Source organism: Prionailurus viverrinus, chromosome D4 (genome assembly GCF_022837055.1).
Source record: "Prionailurus viverrinus isolate Anna chromosome D4, UM_Priviv_1.0, whole genome shotgun sequence".
Lineage (NCBI taxonomy): Eukaryota > Metazoa > Chordata > Mammalia > Carnivora > Felidae > Prionailurus > Prionailurus viverrinus.
The window spans coordinates 1676433-1704124 of NC_062573.1; the positions used below are offsets into that span (position 1 = coordinate 1676433).

At 45.9% G+C, this 27692-nt stretch overlaps 1 protein-coding gene and 1 long non-coding RNA gene across 4 annotated transcripts in view; one reads left to right on the top strand and one right to left on the bottom strand.

The window, feature by feature from the left end:
- Positions 1-27692, bottom strand: part of GARNL3 (GTPase activating Rap/RanGAP domain like 3) — a 150654-nt gene that overhangs the window by 52759 nt on the left and 70203 nt on the right. For all 3 annotated transcript variants that reach the window (XM_047829919.1, XM_047829918.1, XM_047829920.1), the window contains exons 5-9: positions 15944-16043; positions 14271-14389; positions 7726-7790; positions 4839-4902; positions 1822-1848 (exon numbers count right to left, since the gene is read on the bottom strand). In XM_047829919.1, coding sequence (XP_047685875.1) covers positions 1822-1848; positions 4839-4902; positions 7726-7790; positions 14271-14389; positions 15944-16043 — 375 coding nt within the window. The remainder of the gene's footprint in view (positions 1-1821; positions 1849-4838; positions 4903-7725; positions 7791-14270; positions 14390-15943; positions 16044-27692) is intronic.
- Positions 728-27547, top strand: LOC125150282 (uncharacterized). The gene is made up of 3 exons (XR_007146295.1): positions 728-918; positions 10157-10366; positions 27473-27547. It is a non-coding gene; the product is annotated as an uncharacterized LOC125150282 (long non-coding RNA).

Consider the following 27692-nt stretch of genomic DNA (forward strand, 5'->3'; position numbering starts at 1 on the left):
AGGCCAGGAAATAAAGATCTACTTCATTCTTTTCTTTTTTAATTTGAGAGAGAGAGAGAGAGATCAAGTGTGGGGGAAAGGGATAGAGGGAGGGAGAGAGGAATGGAGGGAGGGAGGGAGGGAGGGAGAGAGAGAGGGAGAGAGAGAGGGAGCGAGGGAATTTCAGATAGGCTCTGTGCTCAGTGCCAAGCCCGACATGGGGCTCATGAGATCCCACAACCCCAGGATCATGACCTGAGCTGAAATCAAGAGTCGGACGCTCAACCAGCCTAGATGGTTGAGCCACCCAGACGCCCCTACCTCATTCTTCCCAATGACATCATTGTTTTTCACAATTCATTTAATCAATACATAGTCCACTTATTCAAGCAACAGATATTTGCTCTGCGCCCTCTCTCCACTGCTCTAGGATCTGGGGATAAGGCAGTGAACAAATTGATTAAGTTCCACCCAGCTCTCGTGCTGCTTACATTCTAGTGGTACAAAGTGTGCAAATGAAAATAGGAGTGTCCAGAAGAAACACAGAGCAGCTTCTAGGGCAGAGGGTAAGAGGCAGGGTGTGCTATTTTAGAGGGTGAGCAAGGACAGCCTCTCCAAGCAGAGACTCTAATCAAGGAAAGGGTGTGGCCCTGAGGACATCTGGGGAGGGGCATCCTAGGGGGTGGGCCCTCCCAGGGCAGATGAGGAGGAAGCAAGTACACGTGGTTAGTGTGGAGAGGACCAGAGAAGTAGCAGGGCTGGGTCAGGCAGGCCCTAGGAGGCCGGGGAGGACTCGGGGCTTTACTTGGAGAGGGAAAGCCATGAGAGCCTGCAACGTAGGGATGACCTGGCTTGACGTTTAAAAGGACCATTTGGATGATGCCAGACGAGAAAGAGAAGAGAGTGGAAGCTGAAAGCCGGAGGTTCTGCACAGTGCAGGTGAGAGACGGTGGGGGTGGTTCAAGGGATCAGAGCATCGTGGTGGCAAGTTTGAGAAATGTTCAAATTTGGGATATATGTTGAAGAAATCGTCATAGGATGTGCCGAAGGATTAGATTTGGGGTAAGAGGGAAAGAGAGGTGTTAAGGACTTTTCCAAGTGTGGCCTGAGCAACTGGCCGAATGCTACGGTCATTTACTGACAGGCACGGTACGCAAAAATTATAATTGAACTACTCAGTTGCCTATTGACAACGTTTTGATTATTTCCCTATGTTAGTGATGTACTTAGAAAACCCAGGACATTTTTTTAAAAGTGGGACAACAGGCGCCTGGGTGGCTCCGTGGGTTAAGCGTCCGACTTCGGCTCAGGGCATGATCTCACGGTCCGTGAGTTCGAGCCCTGCGTCGGGCTCCGTGCTGACAGCTCAGAGTCTGGAGCCTGCTTCGGACTCTGTGTCTCCCTGTCTCTCTGACCCTCCCTCGTTCATGCTCTGTCTCTGTCTCAAAAATAAATAAACATTAAAAAAAAATTTTAAAGTGGGGCAACAGGGAATGGAAATGTGAGAATAAATATGATGTCAGTAAATCGAGTGTGCTAGTCAAGCACTAACACCCTTTGACTTCATGAAAATTAAAACCTCATTACTCGCCCTGATTACAAGGGTAAAATTTGAATATTTCCGAGCGGATTTAAGTAGCTTCCTTTTATGTCTTTATGGCTGGCTGCACAGGAAATTCTGAAATGTACCTTGGAAAAAAATGTCAGGAAAGTCTTTCCATGCTAACAATTTGCTCACCGAGCAAATCCACGTAGAGAGGTTTGACTGAAAGAAAAGGTCATGGTCATGGTGAAGGTTGAGGCAGAACACAGCAGGAACAAATTTCTCATAAAATTACTTACCTCTTGTTCTTCAAGAACCAGCAAGTCCTGTCAAACCAAGATTTGAAAGTTAGGTCCACGCTTCACAGTAACGATTTTATTTTGACTTCCTGTGAAAGCCAAGCTTCAGTTTACAGCGTTTCCTCACCTAGAAGTACTTAAAAAATTCAAATTTAGTTGTGCAGATTTTTGTAAAATACCTGGCCATCTAGGAAAGTCACACGATAGCACAGCTCTCTGGGAACAAAAGACTGCGTCGCAGTGGGAAGAAACACACAGACACCCGGGTTTCTCCATCTATTTAAAGCTAGCTTATCACACATGGCTTCTGGAAGATTCTGGCCAAGATAAACGTAACTATATAGTATAGCAGCCAGAAAAAGGCGAATGCGTAACATTTTTAAATAGCATCAGCCACCTTCCTGCTTGGTGGAAAGATGCCTTCTTCATAATGCGATCGGTTTGTTTTTGGTTTACTTCTTGGATCCAAGGCCGCTTTCCTTCTCTTCTCCCTAACGCCTGTGGCTCAGGGCTTCTTCAGGTACATCTACAGGAGACGGTGGCAGCTGTGAAACCACCACTACCGAGGGGCACACACAGGTGCACACTCACACACCCGGAATGGAGGAGGGCGCGTGGGTGGCCCCCTGTTAAGGGAAAGAAAGTCAAAACGCAGACGTCGGGGAAGCTGAAGGTGTCTTTTGTTTGGTGAAAAACAGGCACAGAGTTATGATATAAATAGGCAGAAGGCTTCCGTATTTTGTTATCTTGTCCCCTTTGATTTTGTTGGAAGAGGGAAGTCAGACAGGGATGACTTAGCAGAGATGAAGTCTGTTGAGGATCTCTGCTCAGCGGCAAGATGCTGATAGAAGCATCCCATGGGCTCCGTGGATTTGGGGCCCTGTGTCTGGGGGTCCTATCCAGGCTCCAAGAAGGAAAGGATTAAGAATATTGATAACCTGGGGGCGCCCGGGTGGCTCAGTTGGTTGAGTGTCTGACTCTTGATTTTGGCTCAGGTCATAATCTCACGAACCATGGGATCGAGCCCCAGGTCAGACCGAGTGCTGTGCTGACAGGGTAGAGCCTGCTTGGGATCCTCTCCCTCTCTCTCTCTGCCCCCCTCCCATGCATGCGCTGCCTCTCTTTCTTTCTCCCTCCCTCCCTCCTTCTCTCTCTCTCTCTCTCTCAAAATAAATAAACATTAGGGGTACCTGGGTAGCTCAGTCAGTTGAACATCTGACCCTTGATTTTGGTTTAGGTCATGATCTCGTGGTTCATGAGATCGAGCCCTGTGTCGGACAAGTGCAGAGCTTGCTTGGGATTCTCTCTCTCTCCCTCTCTCTCTGCCCCTCCCCTGCTCATGCTGTCTCTCACAAATAAATATTTTAAAAAAATTCTAAAAAAGGGGCGCCTGGGTGGCTTAGTCAATTAATAAGCATATGACTTTGGCGCAGGTCATGATCTCGCGGTCTGTGAGTTCGAGCCCCACGTCGGGCTCTGTGCTGACAGCTCAGAGCCTGGAGCCTGCTATAGATTCCACGTCTCCCTCTCTCTCTCCCCCTTCCCTGCTTGTACTCTCTCTCTCTCAAAAATAAATAAATGTTAAAAAAATGTTTTTTAATTATAAAGAAAACATTAAAAAATCCCCTACCTTAAAAAAAAAAGAGTATGATAGCCTGTACAGATGAAAGAATAAAGGCACATTGATGGTAGCATATTAATAATTCCCAGTTGTTTGAAAATCTGATATAAAGAATTAGTTTTAAGCACTGCATAGCTTAAAGTTGCTTAAAGTTTAACCAAATACACCCATTTTGGCCTCAGTTCCTTCTGGAGTTGAGTTAGTGTACAAATACTGTCTTAATAAAACAGAAGATATGGGGAATTCACAACTTTATGTATTTGGGGTAAGCTGAGAGCCAATGTTTATTTTATTTATTTTATAATTAAAAATTTTTTTTAAACTTTTATGTGTTTTTGAGAGACAGAGAGAAAGCATGAGCAGGGGAGGGGTGGAGAGAGAAGACGACACAGAATCTGAAGCAAGGTCCAGGCTCTGAGGTGTCAGCACAGAGTCCGACATAGGACTTAGACCCACGAACTGTGAGATCGTGACCTGAGCCAAAGTCGGACACTTGACCAACTGAGCCACCCAGGTGCCCCTTATTCATTATTTTAAAAGCTAACTATTTTGAAGATATGCAAGCAAAGACTACTCACGCTCCCCTCTCTCCTCCCCATAACATCTGAATTATTTCCCTGAAAAGAGGACTAAGCACGATGTTTCTCTACTTAAAGATTCCACAGGCTCTCCACTGCCTCCTAGCTAGGATTCCAGCCTGACTCTCCAGCCTCTTCCCTGTCACCGGCCTTGGTGTACCCAGTCCCTTTAAGCTCAGCTTTGACACACAGCCGGCACTATGTGATGGCTGCATTCGTAAGTTTCAAGGGGAGAATTTCAAAGCTAAATTAACTGAGACAAGACAGAAGTTTGGCTGACATTTTTCTGATGGTCCTTTACTAGATTATGAGTCTGAAATTTTTTCTCCCAAGGCAGACTGCTTTCCCTTAACAGTAAGTCTTGAGAAAACAGGATGGATTCCGGATACCTTCTATCGTCTATGGTGTTCTATTGGAGTTAGAGCTCAATAAACACATTTTGTGTTTTGCTACTTAAAAAAAATCTCACGTTCCATACATTCCACATCACTCAGTAAAAAGACTGGCTTTTAACCCAGTAAGGTCCTTCTGAACATACACCCTTTTGGTTCATGGATCAAGGACCGTATTAGTTCAGCGGTTCTCAGTTGTGGCTATGCCTCAGAATCATTCGTGGGACTTGTGAAAAATGCAGATTCCCACCCCCACTTGACAAATCAGAATCTCAGCTGCGAGGTTCTTTATGATTATTTTTCAAAGCCTCATAGGTGATTCTGCTTATGCTCGTATCCTAGGCCAAGAATCGCTGATGATCTGTCTGTTCTAATCTAACATCGTGACCGAACATACACCATTATGAAGCAAAAAACTTGTGTTACCTTTTGGATCTCGGGATGAAAAATTTCTCTGGGGCCTTTCTCAAATTTGTCCAGATTCATGGCACTGAAATAGAACGGAGAGAATGAGCCGTAGCGTGGTGGCGCAAGTCTCAGGGCTTCAGAGAAACTACGTACTAGCTCCTACAAAATCACAGCTGGACTCCCTGGAGGGCCTGTACACAGGAAATCAATGATCACACGGGGTGCTCAATGAATGAATGCATGAGGGTAACCAAACACGGCACTGTACTTTCCTTATAGAACTGCCCCTTAATGACACTCATCTAGTAAGAGAGGAGGGGAGCAATCAGGAGCATATTTTGGGCAACCTAACCTTCAAGATTCTTACTTTTACTTACTAAAAAAGCGATTCATTGACATTTCCGTAGCAATTAATGACAAAATGAAATGTAATGAAGCCCACTGGGCATTTCTTTCTTCCTTTGGCCATTCTTCTGCCACTCGGGGCAAAAAGGCCCCCCCTTAACAAGCTCGTTCTTTCATGTTTTCTTTGCAAAGCAATGCCAACCTCCTTGGGCCTAAGTTCCTCTAGACGTTAAAACAGGGAGTTGAGGGGCGCCTGGGTGGCTCAGTCGGTCGAGCGTCTGACTTCGGCTCCGGTCATGATCTCACAGCTTGGGAGTTTGAGCCCCTGTCAGGCTCTGTGCTGACAGCTCAGAGCCTGGAGCCTGCTTCGGAGTCTGTGTCTCCCTCTCTCTCTGCCCCTAACCCACTCGCATTCTGTCTCTGTCACTCTCAAAAATAAACATTTAATTAATTAATTAAATAAATAAAACAGGGAGTTGAACTCCCCAACCCCCGAGGCCCCTTTCATCTAAGAGTCCCGTATTTGTAAATGAAAGGAAAACATAATAATAGCTGATCTTTATGGAGTACTTACTATATGCCGGGCACCCCGTTAAATGCTTTACGTGGATGATCTCATTTTGTCTCTACGAGGCGAGTACTGTTCTATCCCCATTTTAAAGGTGAGGAAATTGAACTAGGATGACAAAGCTGGTAAGGAGCAGAGCCAAGATCTGAACCCAGATTTACCTGACTCCACAGTATTCACGGTTTCATTTCCTTTTTAAAAAGTTTTCAAGTTCATGGTGGTAACAAATAAAGACAAAATCTTTTCTTCTATCGGCAGCAACTGGAGACGTTTTGCTCTTCCACGTCTTTAAAAAAAAAAGTGTTTCCTGGCTGAAAGGTTTCCTCTGTGCTCTGGCTACAGAGCAGTGGGCTGAGAAGCGGAGGCCCTACTCACAGGACTAAATGAGGTCATGACTAAATGAAACTTGTCCTTAAATATAAAGAAGCTGGAGTAACTTCTTTTTAGGAAAAAAAAAAAAGTCACAGAAATCGGAAGCCAGTGTAATTCTAAGTGTTCTTCTCAAAGCCGGTTAAGATTTATAGCTCCTTAGACGCAGCAAGGTATTTCTGTGCTTGATAAAAATGTTAACCTCTCCACTGAGGCTTTCATAGCTCAGGCTTCAGACTGCTCAGGAGAAAAGACAGAAGGCCTAGAGCAGAAAGGAGAAGGCCTGCGATTTGAAGAGCAAATCAAGCTTGAAAATGAGATATGAACATTTTTACTTCTGAACTCAGTGCCCTTCATCAGCCAGATGTGGTCCCTAACTAATGGAGTCAAGACTGTCCCTCCATTTAAGAGATGTTTCTGACAAGTGTGCGTTGTGGCTGGGACACTGAGGACATGATCTCTTCCCACCACCTAGCTGCCGATGAACAGAGAGTAAACCACAGGGCCCTGGGATAGCCGTTTATATTCACACAACACGGGCTTTAGTAGCTAAAGGCCCAAGCCTGGGAATGACCGGGACCTGGGTTTAAATCCCAGCTCTGTGGTTTACCAGCTGTGAGATCTTTGTCCAATCCCTTCACTTCTCGGAGGCTGTGATCCTTTCTTGTGGAGTGTAGGTGGTAACAGATCTACTCTGTGGAGGTGGTCTAAAGACTTTCTAAGAGGGGCGCCTGGGTAGCTCAGTTGGTTAAGCGTCAGACTTTGGCTCAGGTCATGATCTCACAGTTTATGAGTTCGAGCCCTGCGTTGGGCTTTGTGCTGAGAGCTCAGAGCCTGGAGCCTGCTTCGCGTTCTGTGTCTCCATTCTCTCTCTGCCCCTCTCCAGCTCATACTCTCTCTTTCAAAAATAAATAAACATTAAAAACTTAAAGACTTTCTAAGAGAATGTCTGTAGAGCATTTAGTGCTGTGCCTAAGAAGCTACCGTTACTACAATGTAACCTCTCGGGTGGTGACAGGGCAACAGGTAGCACCTGAGTGGTGGCATTCCTAGGGGTGTCTGGCATCCGGTATGGGGGGGGGGGAGGGGTGACACGAGGCAGGGTGGAGAGGTGGGGGCAGAGCCCCAGCCGGGCACAGAGCAGCTGGATGTTCCATTCATTTAACTGTCTCTTTGCAAAGAATAAGGACATTCTTCCCTGAGAAGCATTTGCTGACATATGAGTTTCTGTTTCAAAGCAGGAAAATGAGAGGAAAAATATTTCTTGATTTTGTTTATGAAACCAAAGTATCTGCATGCATGCAAGAAAAAAGAAGGCAGCCACGCAGGCAGTTTGGAGATGCCTAAGAGGGGAGCTCAATTTTCACCACACACTCGCTGTATGGTCTTGGCTTTCTCTGAGCTTCCATTTCTTCCGCCGCACAGTGGGGAGGATCGCAGCACCCATCCTACAGACTTGCTGTGAAGACGCTGACATGCAGGAGGTAATGCAAGTCAGATGCTTGGCAAAATGTCTGCTATGTGGTCAAGGCTCCAGAAAGTAGAAAAGTAACATCAGATGATCGCAGGAGCAGAATACTTATAAAGGCTCCTGGTGTTGGGTTTCTATTCATGAGTACTCACCTTAAGATGGACTTCACAGAGAGAGTTTTTGTGGGACTGTACGGAAGGCATATTTTCTGGGTACCCTGGAAAGTCAAAGCACCAGATCAGTGAGGATTTAGCGATTTCCATCTCTGAAAGAGCCTCACCTGGCCATTTAAAAGAATATATGAATAAACACATTCTATGGTGGAGAAAATCTTGCTCAGGCTTGACAACGTCTTCCACCATCCCCCTAACCCGACATGTGCGGAGTTAAGCATTACTCTTCAACATACGGACTGATGGGTTAGTGTGGGGCTCAGATGAGCCACGTGACTGAGATGAGAAGGGGGTCTAGTCTCCGAGCCAAGAGTCAGATCAGCCTCCAAGACAATAAGAAAACAGTGTCCACGTGTCAATGGGACCTGAGTGTAATACCTCCAAGTCAAAGGCTTTTGGAACTAGAAATCGCTCGAATCTTTCAGAGAGGGTTTCATAACATGTACTTCTATATTTTTCTGTGTTTACTACATATTTTTTATTTTATTATTTTTTCATATGAAATTTATTGTCATATTGGTTTCCATACAACACCCAGTGCTCATCCCAACAGGTGCCCTCCTCAATACCCATCACCCACCCTCCCCTCCCTCCCACCCCCCATCAGCCCTCAGTTTGTTCTCAGTTTTTAAGAGTCTCTTATGCTTTGGCTCTCTCCCACTCTAACCTCTTTTTCTTTTTTTTTCCTTCCCCTCCCCCATGGGTTTCTGTTAAGTTTCTCAGGATCCACACAGGAGTGAAAACATATGGTATCTGTCTTCCTCTGTATGACTTATTTCACTTAGCATAACACTCTCCAGTTCCATTCACGTTGCTAACTATGTGTTTTTTAAAGTAGGCTCCATGCTCAACGTGGGGCTTGAACTCAGGACTCTGAGATCAAAGAGTTGCGTGCTCTACCCTCCAGGCCAGCCAGGCACCCCTCTGTGTTTACTATTTAAACTCTGTTTCTTCCTCTCTAAATGATACCCGCTGTGACTAACTGCTAGAATGCACTCAATAAATATTTTTTGCGTGAAAGCGAATGAATGAAAGGTTGCCTGAATGGTTCAGTCCCACGTCCAAACCACCCAGAATAGATGAAGGCCACTTGCTTTATAATTTCCCAAAAAAGAGCGGTGCCTGAGTGTCTCAGGTGGTTGAGCATCTGACTTCAGCTCAGGTCATGATCTCATGGTTCAGGAGTTTGAACCCCACATCAGGTTCACTGCTATCAGCATTGAACCCGCTTTGGATCCTCTGTCCTCCCGTCTCTCTGCCCCTCCCCTGCTTGCACTCTCTCAAAGATAAACATTTTGTTTATTTGTTATTTTAAAGAACAAAAAAAAGTTTATTTATTTTTGAGAGAGAGAGAGCGAGCGAGCGCACAGAGGAGAGGCAGAGAGACAGGGAGACAGAATTGCAAACAGGCTCCACACTGTCAGCACAGAGCCCAGTGCAGGCCCCAAACCCATGGAACCACGAGATAATGACCTGAGTTGAAATCAAGAGTCAGATGCTTAAATCGACTGAACCACCCAGGTGCCCATAAATATTTTTAAAAAATAATAATTTTCAAAAAAGATACGATACAGATTTGTAATCCACAAAGGATTTACACTACACATTTGGCAAAAGGGAATACGACGTAGTACACACATAAAACTTTCTTTCTAACTTTGACTAATAAAATTGGCAGCACAAAGGGTAAGAGCATTTCTTGTAGGAAACAGGCAAGGAAGGAAATAGGATTTTCCTTGTGTTTCGAGACGAACCTGCCAAACTCATCAGCCCAAGCCCTGAACACTGGCGTCGGGACGGACTTCCTCAACCTTGTCGAGCCCGTGACCTTTTCCGGTGAACTCAACCCCAGAGAACCAGGGCTGGGGAGGAGTGTGTCTTTCCAGCTAACCATCAGAAGTTGCACGAGGCAAAGCCCTTCTTATGGGTTCTCAATCGAGCAATGCAGTTTACGTTACAGAGATTTTAGAAGATTTCGGACACAGACGAGTATTATGACGGGAATAGGCATTTTCAAATTCCACATAACCCACCCACTGAAATCTGAGTTATTTTGGTGGCCTTGCTTTTGTGGCCAGCCCCGGCCTACCTCACACCGCGGTCACCTGTACAGGATGCCAACCCTTCTACAAGAGGGTCTTGAGTCTGACCTTCTTGCTCCTCCCCTACCTTAGCTACTTTTCCTTCTCACCGAACACGCCAAAGCGCAGTTTTACAGAGAAGTCCGGGGCAGCCTGAAGGGGGAACGTATGGAAGAGGAGAGGATCCAGCCCCTGCCTGGCTGACTGTAGCACCTGCATAAGCTGCCTACGGGGATGCGGAACCCCGGGCTCACGGGAGGGTGGATTTGTATTTTTCTTCACCGCAAACTGGTAAAAGCTCTTCCTCCCTCATCTTCTCCCCGTTGTAGCTTTCCGCAGTGGTTTCCGACAAAAAACACCTTCTGGTTCTCTGTGTTCCGGTGGGACCAACAGACACACGGTCAGCGCCGAGTACACGTACAGGCGACACCGAGCGATCGCTGCAAAGGATACGGAAGTGCGCGTCGGCCGTCACCCCCTGTAGGTGGCAGGCGTGTGTGAACAGGTGTCTAGAAGGGTGTTGCGGTGGTCATCCCTGAGTAAGTGGACTTGGAGTCTCTTCTTTTTACTAGCCTCATTGTCTCGTACAGATGAAATCTGTACGGTAAGTGTGAGTTGTTTTTTTAAGTCTTTTCTTTGTGTTTAGAAGCAATACAGCAGAGATAAACAGGACGGTCTCAGCTCTGTTTGAGAACAAAATGTGGGCTCGTGGAAGGGGAGAGGGGGTGCAGAGGCACGTGCTTCTGCGCATCTCCTGCAGCCTCCGGCACTAGTTTGGGGCTCAGAGGGGCTTCACAACTGACCCGTTTTGCCAGGCTCTGCTCTGGTTTCTCAGTCCCTCCCTTTCCTTCAGCACCGCCACTCGGAGCTGCTAGCAAGCACTTGCCCTGCCCTGGCAACAACCCAGGGTCCAGACCAGAGGCTCTGGACAAGGCACTGGCACTTCTCAGTAGAGGGGGGTAACTCATTAGGCCAGCCCCACTGCCTTCACGGGGGTCTTGGGGTCTGACTCCCTCCTCCTTGCCTTCTGCCCAGACGAGTCCCCAGAGCTCCTCCTTTGTCTTGTCTTTGTTGTTCTCTCTTTCTGGAATGCTCCCCGCCTGCCCCTTCCCCCTACCATTTATGTGGCTCGTTACCCTCCCTCCCGTAGGTCTCTTTAAATGTCACCTCCTCGGAAAGGTTTTCCTTGGCTGTCTGATCTAAAGTTGGTCTCCCGTATCATTCTGCCTTTGTTTCCTTCAGAGCGTTTGTCACAATTTACAATGCAGTAGAGACGACATCTTCAGTCATTAGAATAAGCAAAACTCCCCCCTGTACCTGCTCCTCCCTCCCAGTACCTGGCAACCTTCCCCGGTGAGGAGATGGAGTGGCTCTTACTGCCTGAAGGAAGAAGGCAAGACACTAAGAGAATCCATTCCAGAAAGGCGGCCAAAGGGCAAAACTATCCTTTCTTGTGTTGGTGGAAGGAAGGAAGAAGGAAGATAGGAAAAGCCAAGGTGTTAGGTGCCGGGGCCCTTGGTTCCGCCATTCCGAGGGCAGGCCTCGAAGAGGGTGCAGGGACGCTGCAAATAGATCAAGGTGAGCCCTGGAGACACCTCAGAACATGTGGACTAGAGGTTCACTTCCCAGGCACGGCCTTCCTTAGGAATCGAAGTCTGCGTAGAACCTGTTTGAACACGATGAGGGGCAGTGACTCAGCAGCTTCAAGCATGGAGGGTCAGCAAGATTAGAAACATAAGTCTGGAGCGGTGCTCCTGCCTCAGCCCACCTGCCCTGTGGCTAGCAGGGGAGGTGTCGGTGACAGGGACAGACCTGAGAGGCTCAGCGGCTAGCAGAGACCTGGGATCAGGTCGCGGAGCTCACAGTGTGCGGTGCCATCACCGCAAGGGGCAAATGACCAGGACCACGGATTCCGGTGACAGGTGCATTCCAGTGACACCAAAAAGCCCAGAGGGGACCAGTTACATATGCGGTTGCTAGTTCAGAGACCGGATCAGCCACTCGACGAGAGAACACAGAAAGCCCCACGTGAACCCACAGTCCTCTTCTCCCGCCACTGTGAGGTCTCCTACACCCTCTCCCCGGGCACCCAGATATCCACTTCAAGAGGAGCAGGGGGAGAGGAAATCAGAGAGACTATTTCTCCAAAAGAGGCAGAGTCATCCAAAGAGAATATTTATTTATTTATGTTAAATGTCTATTTATTTATTTTTCCGAGCAAGAGAACACGAGTGAGGGAGGGGCAGAGAGAGGGAGAGAGAGAATCCCAAGCAGGCTCCATGCCCAGGGCGGATGGGGGCTTAATCCCACGGCTGTAAAATCATGACCTGAGCCAAAATCAAGAGTTGGACACTCAACTGACTGAGCCACCCAGGTGGCCCTCAACGTTATCTGCCAACACCACAGTGCATAAACTCTGCTTCAGTACAGCTATGATGATGGTGAGACCGAGCCCAGTTTCAGCAGCACGGGGAGAGAGGGGAGCGCCAACATTTTCCGCAGGAAATCAATCATTCAGGAGTAAGAGCTGACTCGGCTTTACATTAGATTTTTACCTTCAACCTGCCTAAAAAGAGAAGACTTCTGAAACATAACATGGGCGTTTATATAAACAGAGGCGGCACAGCACACAGGTTAGGCTGGACTTTGGTGTCATTCGTTGATTCGTTCAGTAAATACTTCTCGAGCTACTTCTATGTGCCAGAAACAGGGCTGGGTGAGAACAAAGCAGTTATATGTCCTCTGCTCTCATGGAGATCAGAGCCCAGTGAAAGGAACAGCACGAGTCAAAAGAATTACACGGAGAATTAATTACATACGGCACTGCCAGCTCAGCAGGCAGTCCTGGGTTCTGCCTGGCCTTGCCACCTTCTGGCATGTGACCTCGGCCATGGCATTTAACCCCCCTAAACCACAATTTCACCGATTAAGATAATGCATTGGGAAGATCTGTATACATGGCATACAGTAAGAGCTCGATAAATGTTAGATTTTATTGTTAACTGTGACTATTTTTAATCATCGCGAAAAGTTCCTAGTTACAACTTACTCGGTAATGGTTCCTAGAAATTCTTTCTGGGCTTTTTGAAGTTGCCGTATGTGTACGCACGCATGCAAACGTGTTGATGTATGTGTGTGTGTGTAAAAAAGTTACTGTTTTTTAAAGAGTGTGTGTGTAAAGAAACCACTGCTTTTTTAAGCGTGTGTATACAAAAGAATTACTGTTTCTTTAAGTTCCTGTATTATTTCCTTCCCCAAAAGATCTACGTGGCAATTTCTGAGATACTGTATTGCTGAGGTGAAAATCAGTGTGCAATGATTAAGTAATAGCTTTCAACAAATGCACCCATAAAGTGAGACCACCACATAATAGGACTAACATTTTCCGAGTGTGGTTATCTCGTTGCTTCTTAATTATACACTGTATTCACCCATTCGAGAGTAAAATGTTCTACCCTTCAGGTATCTAAGCAGTTTAAGATCTGATGATTTGGGACGTCGCGTAGATGTGGATTTTCAAATAACAGCTCACTTAATATAGTCCTCAGCACCCTTTGAGCCACAGCCCAGAACTTTCCCCAGTTTACAAAGAAGAAAATAGAGAGCATCAGCAATTTTCTCAAATTGACATGAATGAATTTGCTACTGCTGTAATTGGACCCTGGTTTGCTTAGCTCCAAATCCTTTGCTCTTTCTAGGGTCCATAGTGCCTACGAAAAATTCTCTGAGAAGCAAAGGAAGAAAAAAAGTCCGAGGGAAAAAAATGATTCATTTTTTTAAGTTAAAGGTGAAAGACAGAGACCAACCATAAGAATTCCCAGAAAAAGAATTCAGAAAAGGGAAGAAAAAGCAGCAATAATGAACCTAAGAGAATTTTCCTGAGCTAAAGAGAGGCCTGCATTCCCGAGTTGAAGGGACTTGCCTTCAGTCCACTCAGAACCCACCCTGGGCAGGGAGTACTTGCTAAGTCTTGAGTTATTTTTCTACCTCAGGAAACTGATGAAAGGGGCTAAGCCTCAAAAAACTTCTAGAAGCGCAGCTGACTCAGTGCCTGACTGAATGACCCATGGAAACAGGAGCACCCCATGGGCTGTACCAGGTAACAGCATTATATTCTTCCAATAAATTTTGTTTCTTTTACTTGAAGGTGAACCGGTTGGCCAGTTTCAGTCTTAGTAACAGCTAAGGTAAATGCTCTGTAAAATACAGTTCTGTGTTCCACAGGCCAGAGACGGAGGGGAAGGGACATGCCCAGTTAGTGGCTCGTCGGGAAGAATTTGTGGTTGAACCCGGAGTCTGAAGGCCCCACTGCTCAAGAGTATAATCCTGAATATCCAAACTCAGAGAACCACATAGAAAAAGACTCACCAGGACCATTCTGACAAGGACACTAATAAAACTCTGGAGCAAGGGGGATGCTCCAGGGGCAAGCCAGGTACTTACTGTTTTCCTCCAAAGAATTGCACGGTATTGAGGGACGCGCTGATGGTTTTGGTCGGAAAGGGTCACGGACAAGAAGAAAGGGCTCTTCTCTGCATCATTTCCAATATAATTCTGATGGACTGCAGGAGAGAGTTTTAGAACAGTGAACATACAACTGATTCTTTCAGGCCCCGGTGGGAGTAGACAACTTTCCCTTCCCACATGAGCAGGGAGCAAGAATCCTAAACCCAGCTCGGAAAAGATTCTGATCACGCCATACTGATCGCGCGCTCCGATTCAACCTTGGCAGTGATCGGTTCAGAAATGTTCAGAAACGAACAAGTGACCAATACCAGCCAATGAGACGAGAGGAGAAATGGGTCAGGGGGTTTCTGGAAAGGCTTCTTCACTCCTGAAGATGGCCTTCTCCTTGCTCTGGACGTGGTGGTGTCTAGAGGTGATGCCTGGAATTGCTGCAACCACCTTGCGACCCTGAGGAGGGCCGGCCTCGATGACACCACTGAGCCTCTGAATCCACCAACTCTGGAGCCTGCCTTACCTCTGAGTTTCTTGGCATCTGAACTGATGGCACCGGTTTTCTCTAAAGTCCCCACTGCTCTGGGCACTATGCTTTCAAGCATTTGGGAAGGTGACAACTTTCCCACTGACTTCTTTCTTTATAAAGTAATATGCCTTGTCTACAGCAAGCAAACTTCTTGGAATAAAACAGTATCAGACTTTTAAAAAGACATCCTTTGCACCTGATCACTCTCATTTTATAGTCCAAGCATCACATCTTCTAGAAACACATGCATTAGCCTGATAAGCAGTTTATCTGGCTCCTCTCTAATCCTGCAACAGTGATTATTCTTCCATTTCCATTTTCTGCCTTCCCATGTGTGTTCACTTGAGCCCTTCACTTTAAATATACATCGCTATTAATGACTGAGCTCTTGCTGTGTGCCAGGAGCAGGGCTTAGCGTTTCTCCAGCGTATCTCACCGAAACTCCTGTTCTAACCTACTGGGTATGTATTAGTAATCCCTCCACTTTGCACAGAAGGAAATGAAATCTCGGAGACATGGAGAGTGACCAGTGTCAGGTCCTGCGGTTAAGAATGGCAGAACCAGGACTCAGACCCATTTGAGAGTCTCCATGAGGGTAGGGATGATGACTGCCTTGGCCAGTATAATTGCCTGGAATGTGGTAGGTGATAAATAAATACCTGTTACCAGAGCCTACAGGACAATGCCTCTCCAGTTCTATATTGACCCTGGAGCTCAGGGAATCATTTCTTTCCCTCGTTGCCTTAAACTAAGTATTCAAAATCCGCTACAGACCTGTTTACAGCACTTGGTATATAGGATAGTACTTGGCACGCGCCTTGGTTAGGTCTAAAGTTGTTGTCCACCCTGCAAATTCAAATTGTCATTTAGAATATCTAACTCCCTTTAACTCCCAAGGGATGAAAATATAGGTTTATATATAAATAACCCTAGGGCTGAGATTGGAATTGAATCTTCAAATCTACAAAAAAAAAAAAAAAGAAAAAAAAAAAAAAGCTTGCTACTAGCCTGACATCAGTGTCCCTAAACTGGTTAGTTTCATACTTATAGGGCACCAGAATAAATTACACTGACACTATTTTTCATTTTGAATATCCTTTCTTCCCAACCACCATAATGGCATAGTTACCTTGTCCTAAAAAATACTTGAAATACCATCTGGTGTGGTATTCTGGGTTTTCTAAGTGCACGTCTGTTCTTCGCCACGTACCTGGCAGGGCAGTTGCGTTCTGTAAATGAACAAAATTGTGTCATTAAGAGGCTTATTCAGAAAGTAAACAAGAAGCTGGCAATGAATCAGTGGCCAAAGAACCAGAAAAGTCATTGTCAAAAGCAGACACACAGGACTGTAACCACATGTCCTCATTAGAAAAGACAACACATCCACGTCACAGAAGCATTCGAAAGGTCCCTGGGGCACAGGAAAAAGAACCGAGTGATGGGTTCAGCTATTTCCAACTTGAGTACAGCTTTCTGGTTGGAAGCTCCAAATATTTGGCAGTTGGTGCCCCCTAGAGGCATGCCCTTCTGTTTGGTACCCCTGTAACAGGCACCTTTCACCTGGAATGCATCTCTGCAGCCTCTTATTCAAGTAAGAATGTTTTTGGTGGAATTTTAAAAATTTGTCATGAAATAACACAATTCGTGGGGGAAATATGGATAAACATAATGAGTCATCTGAATCCTCTCCCCAAAGATAATCACTATGATTTGGCAGGGTCCCCACTCATTGTTTCTTACACATGCGTGCATGTGTATTTTTCTTACCAAAACACAATCATACTGAAAATGCGGTTTGGAACTCCACTGACATGTACATTGTGCCATGTGTATACAGCAGACTGTTGGAACGTAATTTTCTGATTCCAACACGTCTCTTATGATTTACTAGGTACTTGTGGTCACTTGCTTTAGCATGTTGAAGGGGTTTCCTTCAATTGTGAGCTTACAAAGGGGCCACTGTTAGGAATGAATATCGAATTTGACTGCAAGTTTTTTTTGGCAGCTACTGACAGGATAGCTTGAATTGGGGAAAAATCATAGTAATGTAATGAATTATGCTACTGGCTCTTCTGATGTTGAATGGCTCTTAGATTTCTGGAATACGTCCTACTAGGTCATGGTATATAGTATCCTTTTGATACATTGCTGGATTAGAAAAAATGAATTATGTATCATATTTATTAGTGAGATGGGGTTACAGTTTCTTTTCTGTATGTATTTCGGTCATGCTTCAGGGATTATATTACTTTTTTAATGTTTATTTTTGAGAGAGAGAGACAGAGAGACACAGCATGAGCAGGGGAGGCGCAGAGAGAGATGGAGACACAGAATCCGAAGCAGGCTCCAGGCTCAGAGCTGTCAGCACAGACCCCGACGCGGGGCTCGAACCCACAAGCTGTGAGATCGTGACCTGAGCCAAGGTCAGATGCTCAACCAACTGAGCCACCCAGGTGTCCCGGGGTTATATTACTCTATAAAGTGAATTAGGACTCTCTTTGTCTTGCTCATGCTCTGGAAACACTGACACTCATTGAGAGAGCTTTAAGGGCCAAGGACCAGGCCAAGCACTTTCTGTGCATTATCTCCATAGCATCTCCGCCAACTTTATGACCTCGATTTTATTTTATCTCCTACTTTCAGACGCAGAAATTGAGGCCTGGAGACTTCAGCTATGCTGCCTAAGGTTGTGGAGTTCATAGGCAGTGGAGCTGAAACCGCAGTCAGTGCCCATTTGGGAAATTTTTTTTTTTTCTTTTTAAACATTTTAACCATTATGTCATCATCTGGGTTTTTATGTTTTGCCCTTTTACTCAAGGAGTAAAAAAGGAGGTTAATGCTTAGCATTACTGTGCTTTTATTGAATTTTCTTGAATTAAAAAAAATCAGCTACTAATTTACATTTATATATAAATATATATATTTCATATATATATTTACATGTAAATATTTATATATATACACACACATATACATATTTTTTTAATTTGGCAATAACTTTGAGCTTACATAAATGTTGCAAGAATAAGACTGCAAAGGACATGTCTATACCCTTAATCAGATTTAGCTGTTAATATTTTATCCCATTTATTCATTTGTTCACTACTCTCCCCCCCCCACCACACACACACAAATTTTTTTCTGAACATTTAAGGCTAAGATGCATAAATATCCCTTTATGCTAATGCTTTATCCCTAATGCTTCAGTGTGTACTTCCCAAGAATAGAGCTATCTTCTTACATAACCACACTATAACTTTTCCAACTTTTGTAAATTTAACATTGATACAATACTTTCGTCTACCATCTGTATTCCAATTTTGTCAACTGACTCAAAAATGTCATTTAAAGCATTTTCCCTCTTGAGTTCAGGGTGATTTAGTTGGGTCTCTTCAGACTCCCTTCATCTGGAACATTTCCAGAGACTCTGTCTTTTACCACACTGACATTTTTTTCAAGAATACAGCACAACCTCCCCAATTCCTTATAATAAAGCAAGAATTAATCCTTCTGGGTTTGTCTGATGCTTCCCCACAATGAGGTTCGGGTTACGCACAGCTGGTCAGAATGCTACATAAGCGGAGCCTGTCCTCAGCTTGTCCTATTTCCAGAACAGATAGATGGCTGTTCCTCATTGGTGATGTTAGTGCTGATCACCTGTTCAAGATGTTGTTGCCTCTCAGTCTTGACCTTTTGGTGTGACTCAAGAAGAGCCATAATTGGATTTTGTTCCCAGTAGAATGTCTGGATGATTCATTGTCAACAGTGTTCACTTTATAATAATCAACCACCGGCAGTGCCAGTCCACAGTCCACGATGCCTCTGGGCAGCATGCAGCTGTGGTCTGACTCTGGGGTCCACCAGCCAGCCTCAGGCATCAGCTGACCAGACACAGGTGGGGTCCAGCTAAGGCAGCTGGCCTTAGCCAGTCAGATGCCACTGTGGTGGGTGCCACTGTCCCAAGGCCTTGGAAACCATCAGCAGAGCCTGGAGGGGAGACTCTGAGGGAGGCAGGCCAATTAGGCCTCTCGAGCTTCTCAGACTTGCACGGCACAGCGCCCAGATCTTAGCTCTGTGCTTCTAGATTTGTTAAATGTCACCCGTGGGCCCATTCTACCTCCTCCTCAGGATCTCTGTGGGTGGGGCCCTGGAATTTGCAATTTCACAAGCATCTCAGGTGATTCTGAGGAACACTGAATCTTGAGAAGCAATGCTCTATACCAGGGGTTCTCAAAGAATCCAGGGAAGGCCGTGAACTTGGGTGAAACAAACAAAAATCTTTCTTTCCCTACCTTCTAATGAAAACGTAGTGTTTCTTTCAATTACAAATGTATGCAAAAAAAAAAAAAAAAAAGGTCACAGATATTTTTAGAACTCATTACAGGAACTGCAGACATCTTGAATACTGTTTGCAATTTTCATGGTTCAAAATTACGGTAGTTGCAAGACCTGCTGCTGGCCTCGTTATTTAACGTATTGATAAAAAAACCACATATATTACTGCCTCATATATTAGGTTTAAAAAAATCATTCCTAGAAGTGCTTCAGCACAACTGTTTTCCTTTGTGATCTCATGTGTTTTGTTTTACGCGTCCAAAAATATTCTGAGAAGGGGCCTGCAGGCCTCACAGACTGCCAAGGGGGTTAATGCACATAGAAAATGACCCCCAAACTCCAGATCTTCTAAAGCCCGAGTCTGTCTTCTCCCCTCCCAGAGGTCTGAACACTGGCCGCCGCAGAACAGAATAACAAAAGACAACACACAGCCCCTTGGAAGGGAATCTCAGAGTGACACTCTGGCCAGTGGCATGGACTGTATCTCTATTGCGTAACAAGTGCCAATCATGAGGGTTTTTTTTTTTTTTTAATGTTTATTTTGGAGAGAGAGAGAGCGCATGTGGGTGCACATGCAGGGGAGGGGCAGAGAGAGAGGGAGACAGCAGATCTGTAGCAGTTCCTCGCTGACAGCAGTGAACCCATGAACTGCAAGGCCATGACCCAAGCTGAAGGTGGATGCTCAACTGACTGAGCCACCCAGGTGCCCCTATGAGGGCTTTTTTTTTTTTTAATGATCAAAAAGTTACCTACTTAGGATGCCTGGGTGGCTCAGTCACTTGAGAGTCTGACTTCACTCAGGTCATGATCTCATGGTTTGTGGGTTCGAGCCCTGCATGGGGCTCAGAGCCTGGAGCCTGCTTGGGCTTCTCTGTCTCCCTCTCTCTGCCCCTTCCCTGCTCGTGCACTGTCTGTCTGTCTGTCTGTCTCTCCCTCTCTCTGCCCCTTCCCTGCTTGTGCACTGTCTCTCTCTGTCTCTGTCTCTCTGTCTCTCTCTCTCCCTCTCTCTCTCAAGAATAAACAAACAGGGGCGCCTGGGTGGCGCAGTCGGTTAAGCGTCCGACTTCAGCCAGGTCACGATCTCGCGGTCCGTGAGTTCGAGCCCCGCGTCAGGTTCTGGGCTGATGGCTCAGAGCCTGGAGCCTGTTTCCGATTCTGTGTCTCCCTCTCTCTCTGCCCCTCGCCCGTTCATGCTCTCTCTCTCTCTGTCCCAAAAATAAAAATAAACGTTGAAAAAAAAAAAGAATAAACAAACATTGAAAGAATTTAAAAAAAAGTTACCTACTTTTGACTTCACTGAATCCTTAACTAAAATTGGGGGAGGAGAACCCAACACCAAAAAAGTTGTGAGTCTCGCAGGGCAAGACACTTCCTGTCCCTTGTTAAAAATCACATATGATGAGGCGTAAAGACAAGAATACACACAAGAACTGACAAAAGAAAGGATACTAAGCAAAGAAACAAAACAAAGAAGCACCTCTGTCCAAAGACCCCAGAACGACTCTAAAAATGAGTTCCGATTTCTGATGATAAGTAACCGAAGTGGACAGTATAAAGGGCACAAATCTTGAGTGAATCATAAATGGTATTTAAACTATGTATATGCCCTTGTGTGACCATTCCCTGGATCAAGACAGAAAATACTGTCAGTACCCCAGAAGGCTCCTTCACTCACTTTCCCCACTCAATACCCAATCATACTCTGAAAGGTAACCATTCTCCTGACTTCTGTCACCACAATTCATTTTACTTGCTCTTGAACCTCACAGAAATGAAATCAGATCATGTGTATTTGTTTGCGTCAGGCTCTGTTCTTCAGCATCGAGTCTATGACATTCATCCAGGTTGGGGATGTAGGAACAGTTCATCTCTCCTGTTGCCATGTAGCAGTCCCCCATACGAACGCCACAGCGTATGTATTCACCATTCAGTTGATGGACATACGGACTGTTTCCAATTTGGGGTCATTAAGAATAAAGTCCCATCAACATTCTTGTGTCTGTCTTTTGCCGGACATAAGCGCTCACTGCTGTTAGGTACACATCCGGGGATCAGGGGAGACAAACGTTCAGTTTTAGTATATGTTGCCAAACTTCCAAAGGGGATGTGCCAATTTGCACTACTGGTAAGACGGGGAGAGTTCTAGCTTCTCCACATCTTCTGACCAGCTCTTAGCATGTCATTTTCGTGTTAGCAGTTCTGGAGTGGGTGCAGAAGTGCCTAACTGTGGCTTTAATCCTGCAACAAACCCTAACTCTTTTAAGGATGACCTACTGCACAGAGGATTTCAGAGATACAGAAACCTTGTTTGCAACATTTAAGGTGACAATGACACCAGGAACACTTTACTTGACATCAACAAGCAAGTTCAGAGGAAATATTTTTTTAATTTTTATTAAAAAAATTTTTTTACGTTTGTTTATTTTTGTGAGAGAGGGAGGGACAGAGGGTGAGCAGGGGAGGGGCAGACAGAGAGGGAAACACAGAATCTGAAGCAGGCTCCAGGCTCTGAGCCGTCGGCACGGAGCCCGACGCGGGGCTTGAACTCACAAACCACGAGATCATGACCTGAGCTGAAGTCGGACGCTCAGCCGACTGAGCCACGCAGGCGCCCCCAGAGGAAATATTCTAATGGGCTCAATTGCCAGATAACTAAGGCTTAACACTGCAGATGCCCACACTTAGGCCATTGTTTGTTTGTTTATTTAATTAATTTATTGGTTAGATGTTTATTTTGAGAGAGAGAGTGCGCATGTTCACGGGGGAGGGGTAGAGGGAGAGAGAGAATCCCAAGCAGGCTCCACACTCACCACAGAGCCCTAAGTGGGGCTCGATCCCATGACTGGGAGATCATGACCCTAGCCAATATCGAGAGTTGGACACTCAACCTACTGAGTCACCCAGGCTCTTACTATGTTATGCCCTTTGAGATAAAGGTTTGCTAAAAGGCATTATGAAGAGTAATACATAAACTCAAATTCTTCTACGCAACAGATGTGCCTGAACATGCCAACAGTGTTAAATGAGTCCTGAGACTAAGAAATCCGGAATCATCCCTGCATTGAATTCCAAGGCCCACAAAACCTCTTTGTTGACCTTCATGGTCTTTTCTTCACCTCGTTTATACTTGTGGGATGAGAAGGTGAGAAACTGAATGAATCTGGCCAGGATATTTTGAGGAGAATGTAATCAGAATCCACATATAACACCCTCATTTTATCTGACTATTCGCTCATGGTTGACTTGAAGCAGGAAAGCCACACAACATGGGCTACAGACGAGACCCCTCGTTTTATATAACGCCTGGGAGTTTTCATAGTTTTTTTCCAGAGTGAAGTTCAGTTAGTGAGTGAATGCATTTATTTCAGTTTCTAGGTTTAAGTTGCAGAGGGAACACTGGCAGTGAAGAATATGGTCTTTAAAAAAAATACACTAAAATCTTTGGAATTGCAAATGGAAATGTAAGCTGGTTGAAAAAACTGAAACCACGCATAAATTAACATCCCTTTCTCTTCCCCATCTTCCACGCCCTGGTACACAGCCTTTCCCTCTAATAACCATTCTACCAGGTTGGTACGGATAGTCCCAGACCTTTGTACGCATTCATAAAGGTGTGTTTACTATGTACGTACGTGCACACGTCACACGTCCGCATCCACGTGCATATATACACATACATTCGTAACACACATGTATATGCATATACACACAATTTCTTTTCATAAATGGGATGGTTGTGTAGCTATTACACTGGGGCTTATTTTTTTTCCACTAAAGAAAATATCTTAGAAATATTTCTATACCGGCACATTCAGATCGACCTTGTTCTTTTTGACTATATGGATTTTTAAAAAAATTAAACACTACTGTTGAGTAGAGATGTGCAAAATATGTAAACAGCATAAAAAGGGCTTGACGGGGAAAGTTCAGGTTTTCCGACTTCTTTCCTGACCTGCCGCTTTCCTTCTCCAGAGGCAATCGCTGTTAAATTCTTCTGTGTCCTTTTGGAGACTCTCTTGCATATTGACAGACATATTTATCTTTCTTTTTGGTTTGCTTTTAAGGAGATGGGATGATAAACTAATCATTCCGGAACTTGCTTTTAGGACTAATCCTATCGTGAACATTTTGCTATGGCATGCACCAAAGCTTCATTCTTTCTAACAGCTACTGAGCATTACACTGTATAAATGTATCATAATTTATGTAATTATTCCTCTACTGATGGAAATGGAAGTTGTTGCCAGGTGTTTTTTTTTTCTTCTATTTTAAATAATGCTATAATACACCTCCTAGCAGCACTGCTGGCCAAATGGCATACACATTTTTGATTATTGCTAACTGCCCTCCCAAAAGACTGTACTTGTTTACATGTACCCCAACAGTGTGTAAGAGAATCCTCCCACGTGAGGGAAGGGAGATTTATGAAAAGCTCAAAGACTGCCCCTCTGTTCCCCAATATACTAATTGATATACACAAGTGAGCCGTAAGGGAGGTCGCCAGTGATCCACCCAGGGGTCACACTCATTTTAATTAATAATCTGAACGAGCACGCAGATGGCAGAAGCAGCACACTGGAAGGTATCTTAAAGCTTCTCAGGGCGTTAGCTAATAGGACAGGTGACAGAATCAAGATGTCAAAAAAACCTCTTGACGATAAGCAGTTATGAGACACGCTGATGAGATGAAATTCGGTATGGACAATGCAAAACCCTACTCGGGGACAAGTCCAAACTGCACGAGTACAGGACGGGGAAGGCCAGGTGCTGCAAAGCAGGGATTGGTGCTCATTTTACCCACCAGGAAACCGAGTCTCGGAGAAGTTGGGTCGCAAACTGGCGAGTGATAGAGCTGAGGCGGGAACCCAGGTTTGCTTGACTCCCCAAACGGTCTACACACTACACATACCATGACGCCACCTCACAGCCCAGTAAGAGCGCACGTGAGAAAGACTGAGGTGAGGGGTAGCATGTGGAAGGTTCTTAATGAGGCTTCAGACAAAGAGAGCGTGCAAAGGACAGAAGGGGACGAGTGTGCTCCACCCTGTGGCTGTGGGGGGTGCACCCGGAGCCCCGAAATCAGTTCTGAGCACCTCAACTTGACACTAAACAACCTCTCCAGTGGCCAAGGAGCAGCAGTGAGGCTGGCGATAAGTGGAACGGAGTCCACGTCTTAGGAGAAAAGCAGCAGATGTCCTGGAATGCTTGAGGGCCTATCATGCTGAAGAGGGCTAAGCCGTACACCGTGGGCTACAGAAAATGTAAACAGAAATGCTGAGTGGAAAATACAGATGATCAATACCATCCCATAAAAAGAACCCTTGGAATTTCCTGAGCGACGAGGGTAGCAGGAGTTTCTTTTGTGGTAAGGAGGTGACACTTGCTGGGTGTCTGCAGAGCTGTAGGATGGGCCTGGCTGTTGGAAAAGACCAAGCCTTGATCAGAAGCTTGCAGCTTCCAGCCCCAAGGTGAAGCCTGTGGGAGGGGAGGGGCTGCAGAATGACTTAATCATTGGCCCAACGATTTGATCATTACGCTTACATGCTGGAACCCCTTCGTGATGGGGTCCGGGGATCTTCCATGGTGCTGGGAGGATGGTCCTCCCGGCAGGAGCATGGAAGGTCCGTGCCCGGTGCATCTCTCCCATTTGGAGGCTCCTAAGTCACACCCTTTGTAATAAACTGGTGATAGTAAGTAAAGTGCTTTCTGAAATTCTGAGTCGTTTTAGTAAATTATTGGACCTGGGGGGTGGGGGGTTGTGAGAACCTCCGACTTTGCAGCCAAGTGGGACAGAAGTGTGGGTGACCGGGGACCTGATACTTGCACCTGGTGTCTGAAGTGAGGGCAGTCAGAATTGAACTGAATTGTAGGACACTCAGCTGGTGTCCAGCAGAAAACAACTGATGGAGGAGGAAGCAAGTTTCCCTTTTTAGCAGGGGTATTCAAGCAGGGGCCGATGAGCTCCCTGTGGTGAAGTTGCTGCAGGGGCTCATGACTCACGCAGGGTGCGGGCCTGGCCTAGATGAACTCTAAGGCAGTAAGGAATAGTTGACGGATGGGTGCTGATCTGCAAACTTCTTATCAGTCCAGGGCCAAGTGTACAGCCATGGAGAGCAAGCATCTAGGAACATTTACAAGCAACTTGAGGTTCCTGTGACACCGAAGTCATGTTCAGTGGATTCGTTTCTTTAAATAGAATCCAGACCTATCTGGGTGTTAGAAAATTTGGTGGGGAGTTATACCAACGGGGTGCTGTATACTGGTCGCGCATAGGAGGGCCACACTGAGTTCTATGAGCGATTGGAAATAAAAAAGTGGGTCCTTGGGGCGCCTGGGTGGCACAGTCGGTTAAGCGTCCGACTTCAGCCAGGTCACGATCTCGCGGTCCGTGAGTTCGAGCCCCGCGTCGGGCTGTGGGCTGATGGCTCAGAGCCTGGAGCCTGTTTCTGATTCTGTGTCTCCCTCTCTCTCTGCCCCTCGCCCGTTCATGCTCTGTCTCTCTCTGTCCCAAAAATAAATAAACGTTGAAAAAAAAAATTAAAAAAAAAAAAAGTGGGTCCTTTACCATCAGTGGTCTCAGAAACACTGCTCGGCCTCACTGTGACATCCCTGGGACCCATCCTATCTGGGTAGGGCTTTTCCTCTTACTTTGCACCAAGCCCCCTCGATGTTTTCCCCACGGTACTTACCAAAATTTGCTATCCTCTTATTGTGTCTGTGTTACTTGCTGTTTTGACTGCTCCCCCTGCCAGTCTAAGAGGCCACCAGGGCAGGGACGTCCGCAGTCTTACTCCTGAGTGGCCAGTGCACTGGCTGTCCGGCACCGAGAAATGATCCAAAGAATGAAGGTGGAATGACTTGACATGCTGCGTGAAAGGCACTCCTGATACAGCTTGGGTTTTGGGTAATGATGGGCTAGGTCATTCAGCCCATGCTCCCACTGAAAAAACTAAAACTACTAGAAAAAATATTAAAAACATCTCCTTAAAAGCCCTGGAGTGCTCGTAAGATAGTCAGGAATTACCAGCCCAAACAGGCAAGAGGGAAGCCAGAGAGGTAAGAGGACCATGGATATCTTTTCAGCTTGAGGATACGTGTCAATCCTAGCAAAACTAAACTTGGGGCAAAGAATCAAAACCCCAGACCTGCTGAAGCAGGGAAGTCTAATAGGAGACCCAGCCCACATGATGCTAGGGCCCCAAAGGGTTACACGTCGAAGGAAAACGTGAATCAGAAGAGACCCCTCTACCCCAAAGACTAGAGGGCAGGTTGCCACAGTGCGGAGCAGAGCCAGGCGGGGAGCGCCTCTGAGGTGTTGTGTCCACAAGCCAGGCTTCACGTAAACTTTCAGCTCCGTTCTGCATCACTGGGGTGGTTTGGGAAGTCTCAAGCTGGGAATTTAGTTTACGGTGTCTGGCAAAAGAAAATGCAGACCCTCACTCCGATTCTGACACCGGCTCAAGTTTGTTTTTTCCCCCATCACCAAGCATTTCCCCGACACCAGCTGGGTGTTCTGAAACCCCACTCCATTCTGACACCATCTCCCTGGAGACAGCCTCAGATCCCACAGGTGAAGGGCTCCGTCCTACCAGACCGCCTTCCTTCTGCCACAGATGTCTATCTCAAGACCAGGTTGTCATTTGTCCTTCTGACCAACTGGCTACAGATTGGAGGTTCCAATGACCCCCTCCTGTGTTCGATTAATTTGCTAGAGCGGCTAACAGGACTCAAGAGAAGCATTTTACTCACTAGATTGTTGGCTTAACTACTAACTAGATTTATTATAAAAGGCTGTAACTCAGGAACAGCCAGACAGAAAAGACTCCTAGGATGAGGTATGGGGATGCCCTCTGGGCCTGCCACTCTCCCCACATCTCCCGTGTTCCCTACCCGGAAGCTCTCTGAACCCCGTCCTTTGGGTTTTTATGGAGACTTCATTGATCGATTAAATCACCGATTGAACTGGGATTGATTAAATCATTGGCCGTTGGCAACTGAACTCAGTCTTCAGCGTTTCTCTTCTCCTTGGAGGTTGGGAGTCAGGGGTGGGATGAAAAGCTCTACCCGCTGCAAGTGGGTGGGAAATTTCTCTAGTAGCCAGGCCCCCATCCCTAGGGGCTTTCCTATAGTCACTTCATTAATGTGACAAAAGATACCTTTATCACCCTCGCACTTAGGACACTCAAGCGTTTGGGCAGCTCTGCGTCAGGAAGTGGGCCAAAGACCAAATATATATTTCTTATTTTGAATCACAAGGTAACATTGCCTACCAAAAGGCAGCTCAGCCTCGGTCTCTTATTAGTCCTGACAATTCATTTTCTAGAACAACACCGGCACACCACTAGGCGGCTGCGTGCACAGAGAAACACAGGACACTACCACACCACGAGCACAGGCCGGCTTCACATACTGCAGTTCTCCGTCACAGATGGTAAAATCAGCGTACCGATGATGTGTAAAGAAATCAAGGCAAATTCAACATTATCTTCAACGGAACGGTAAGTCTAAGAAGTGACTGAGCCGGGGCGCCTGGGTGGCTCAGT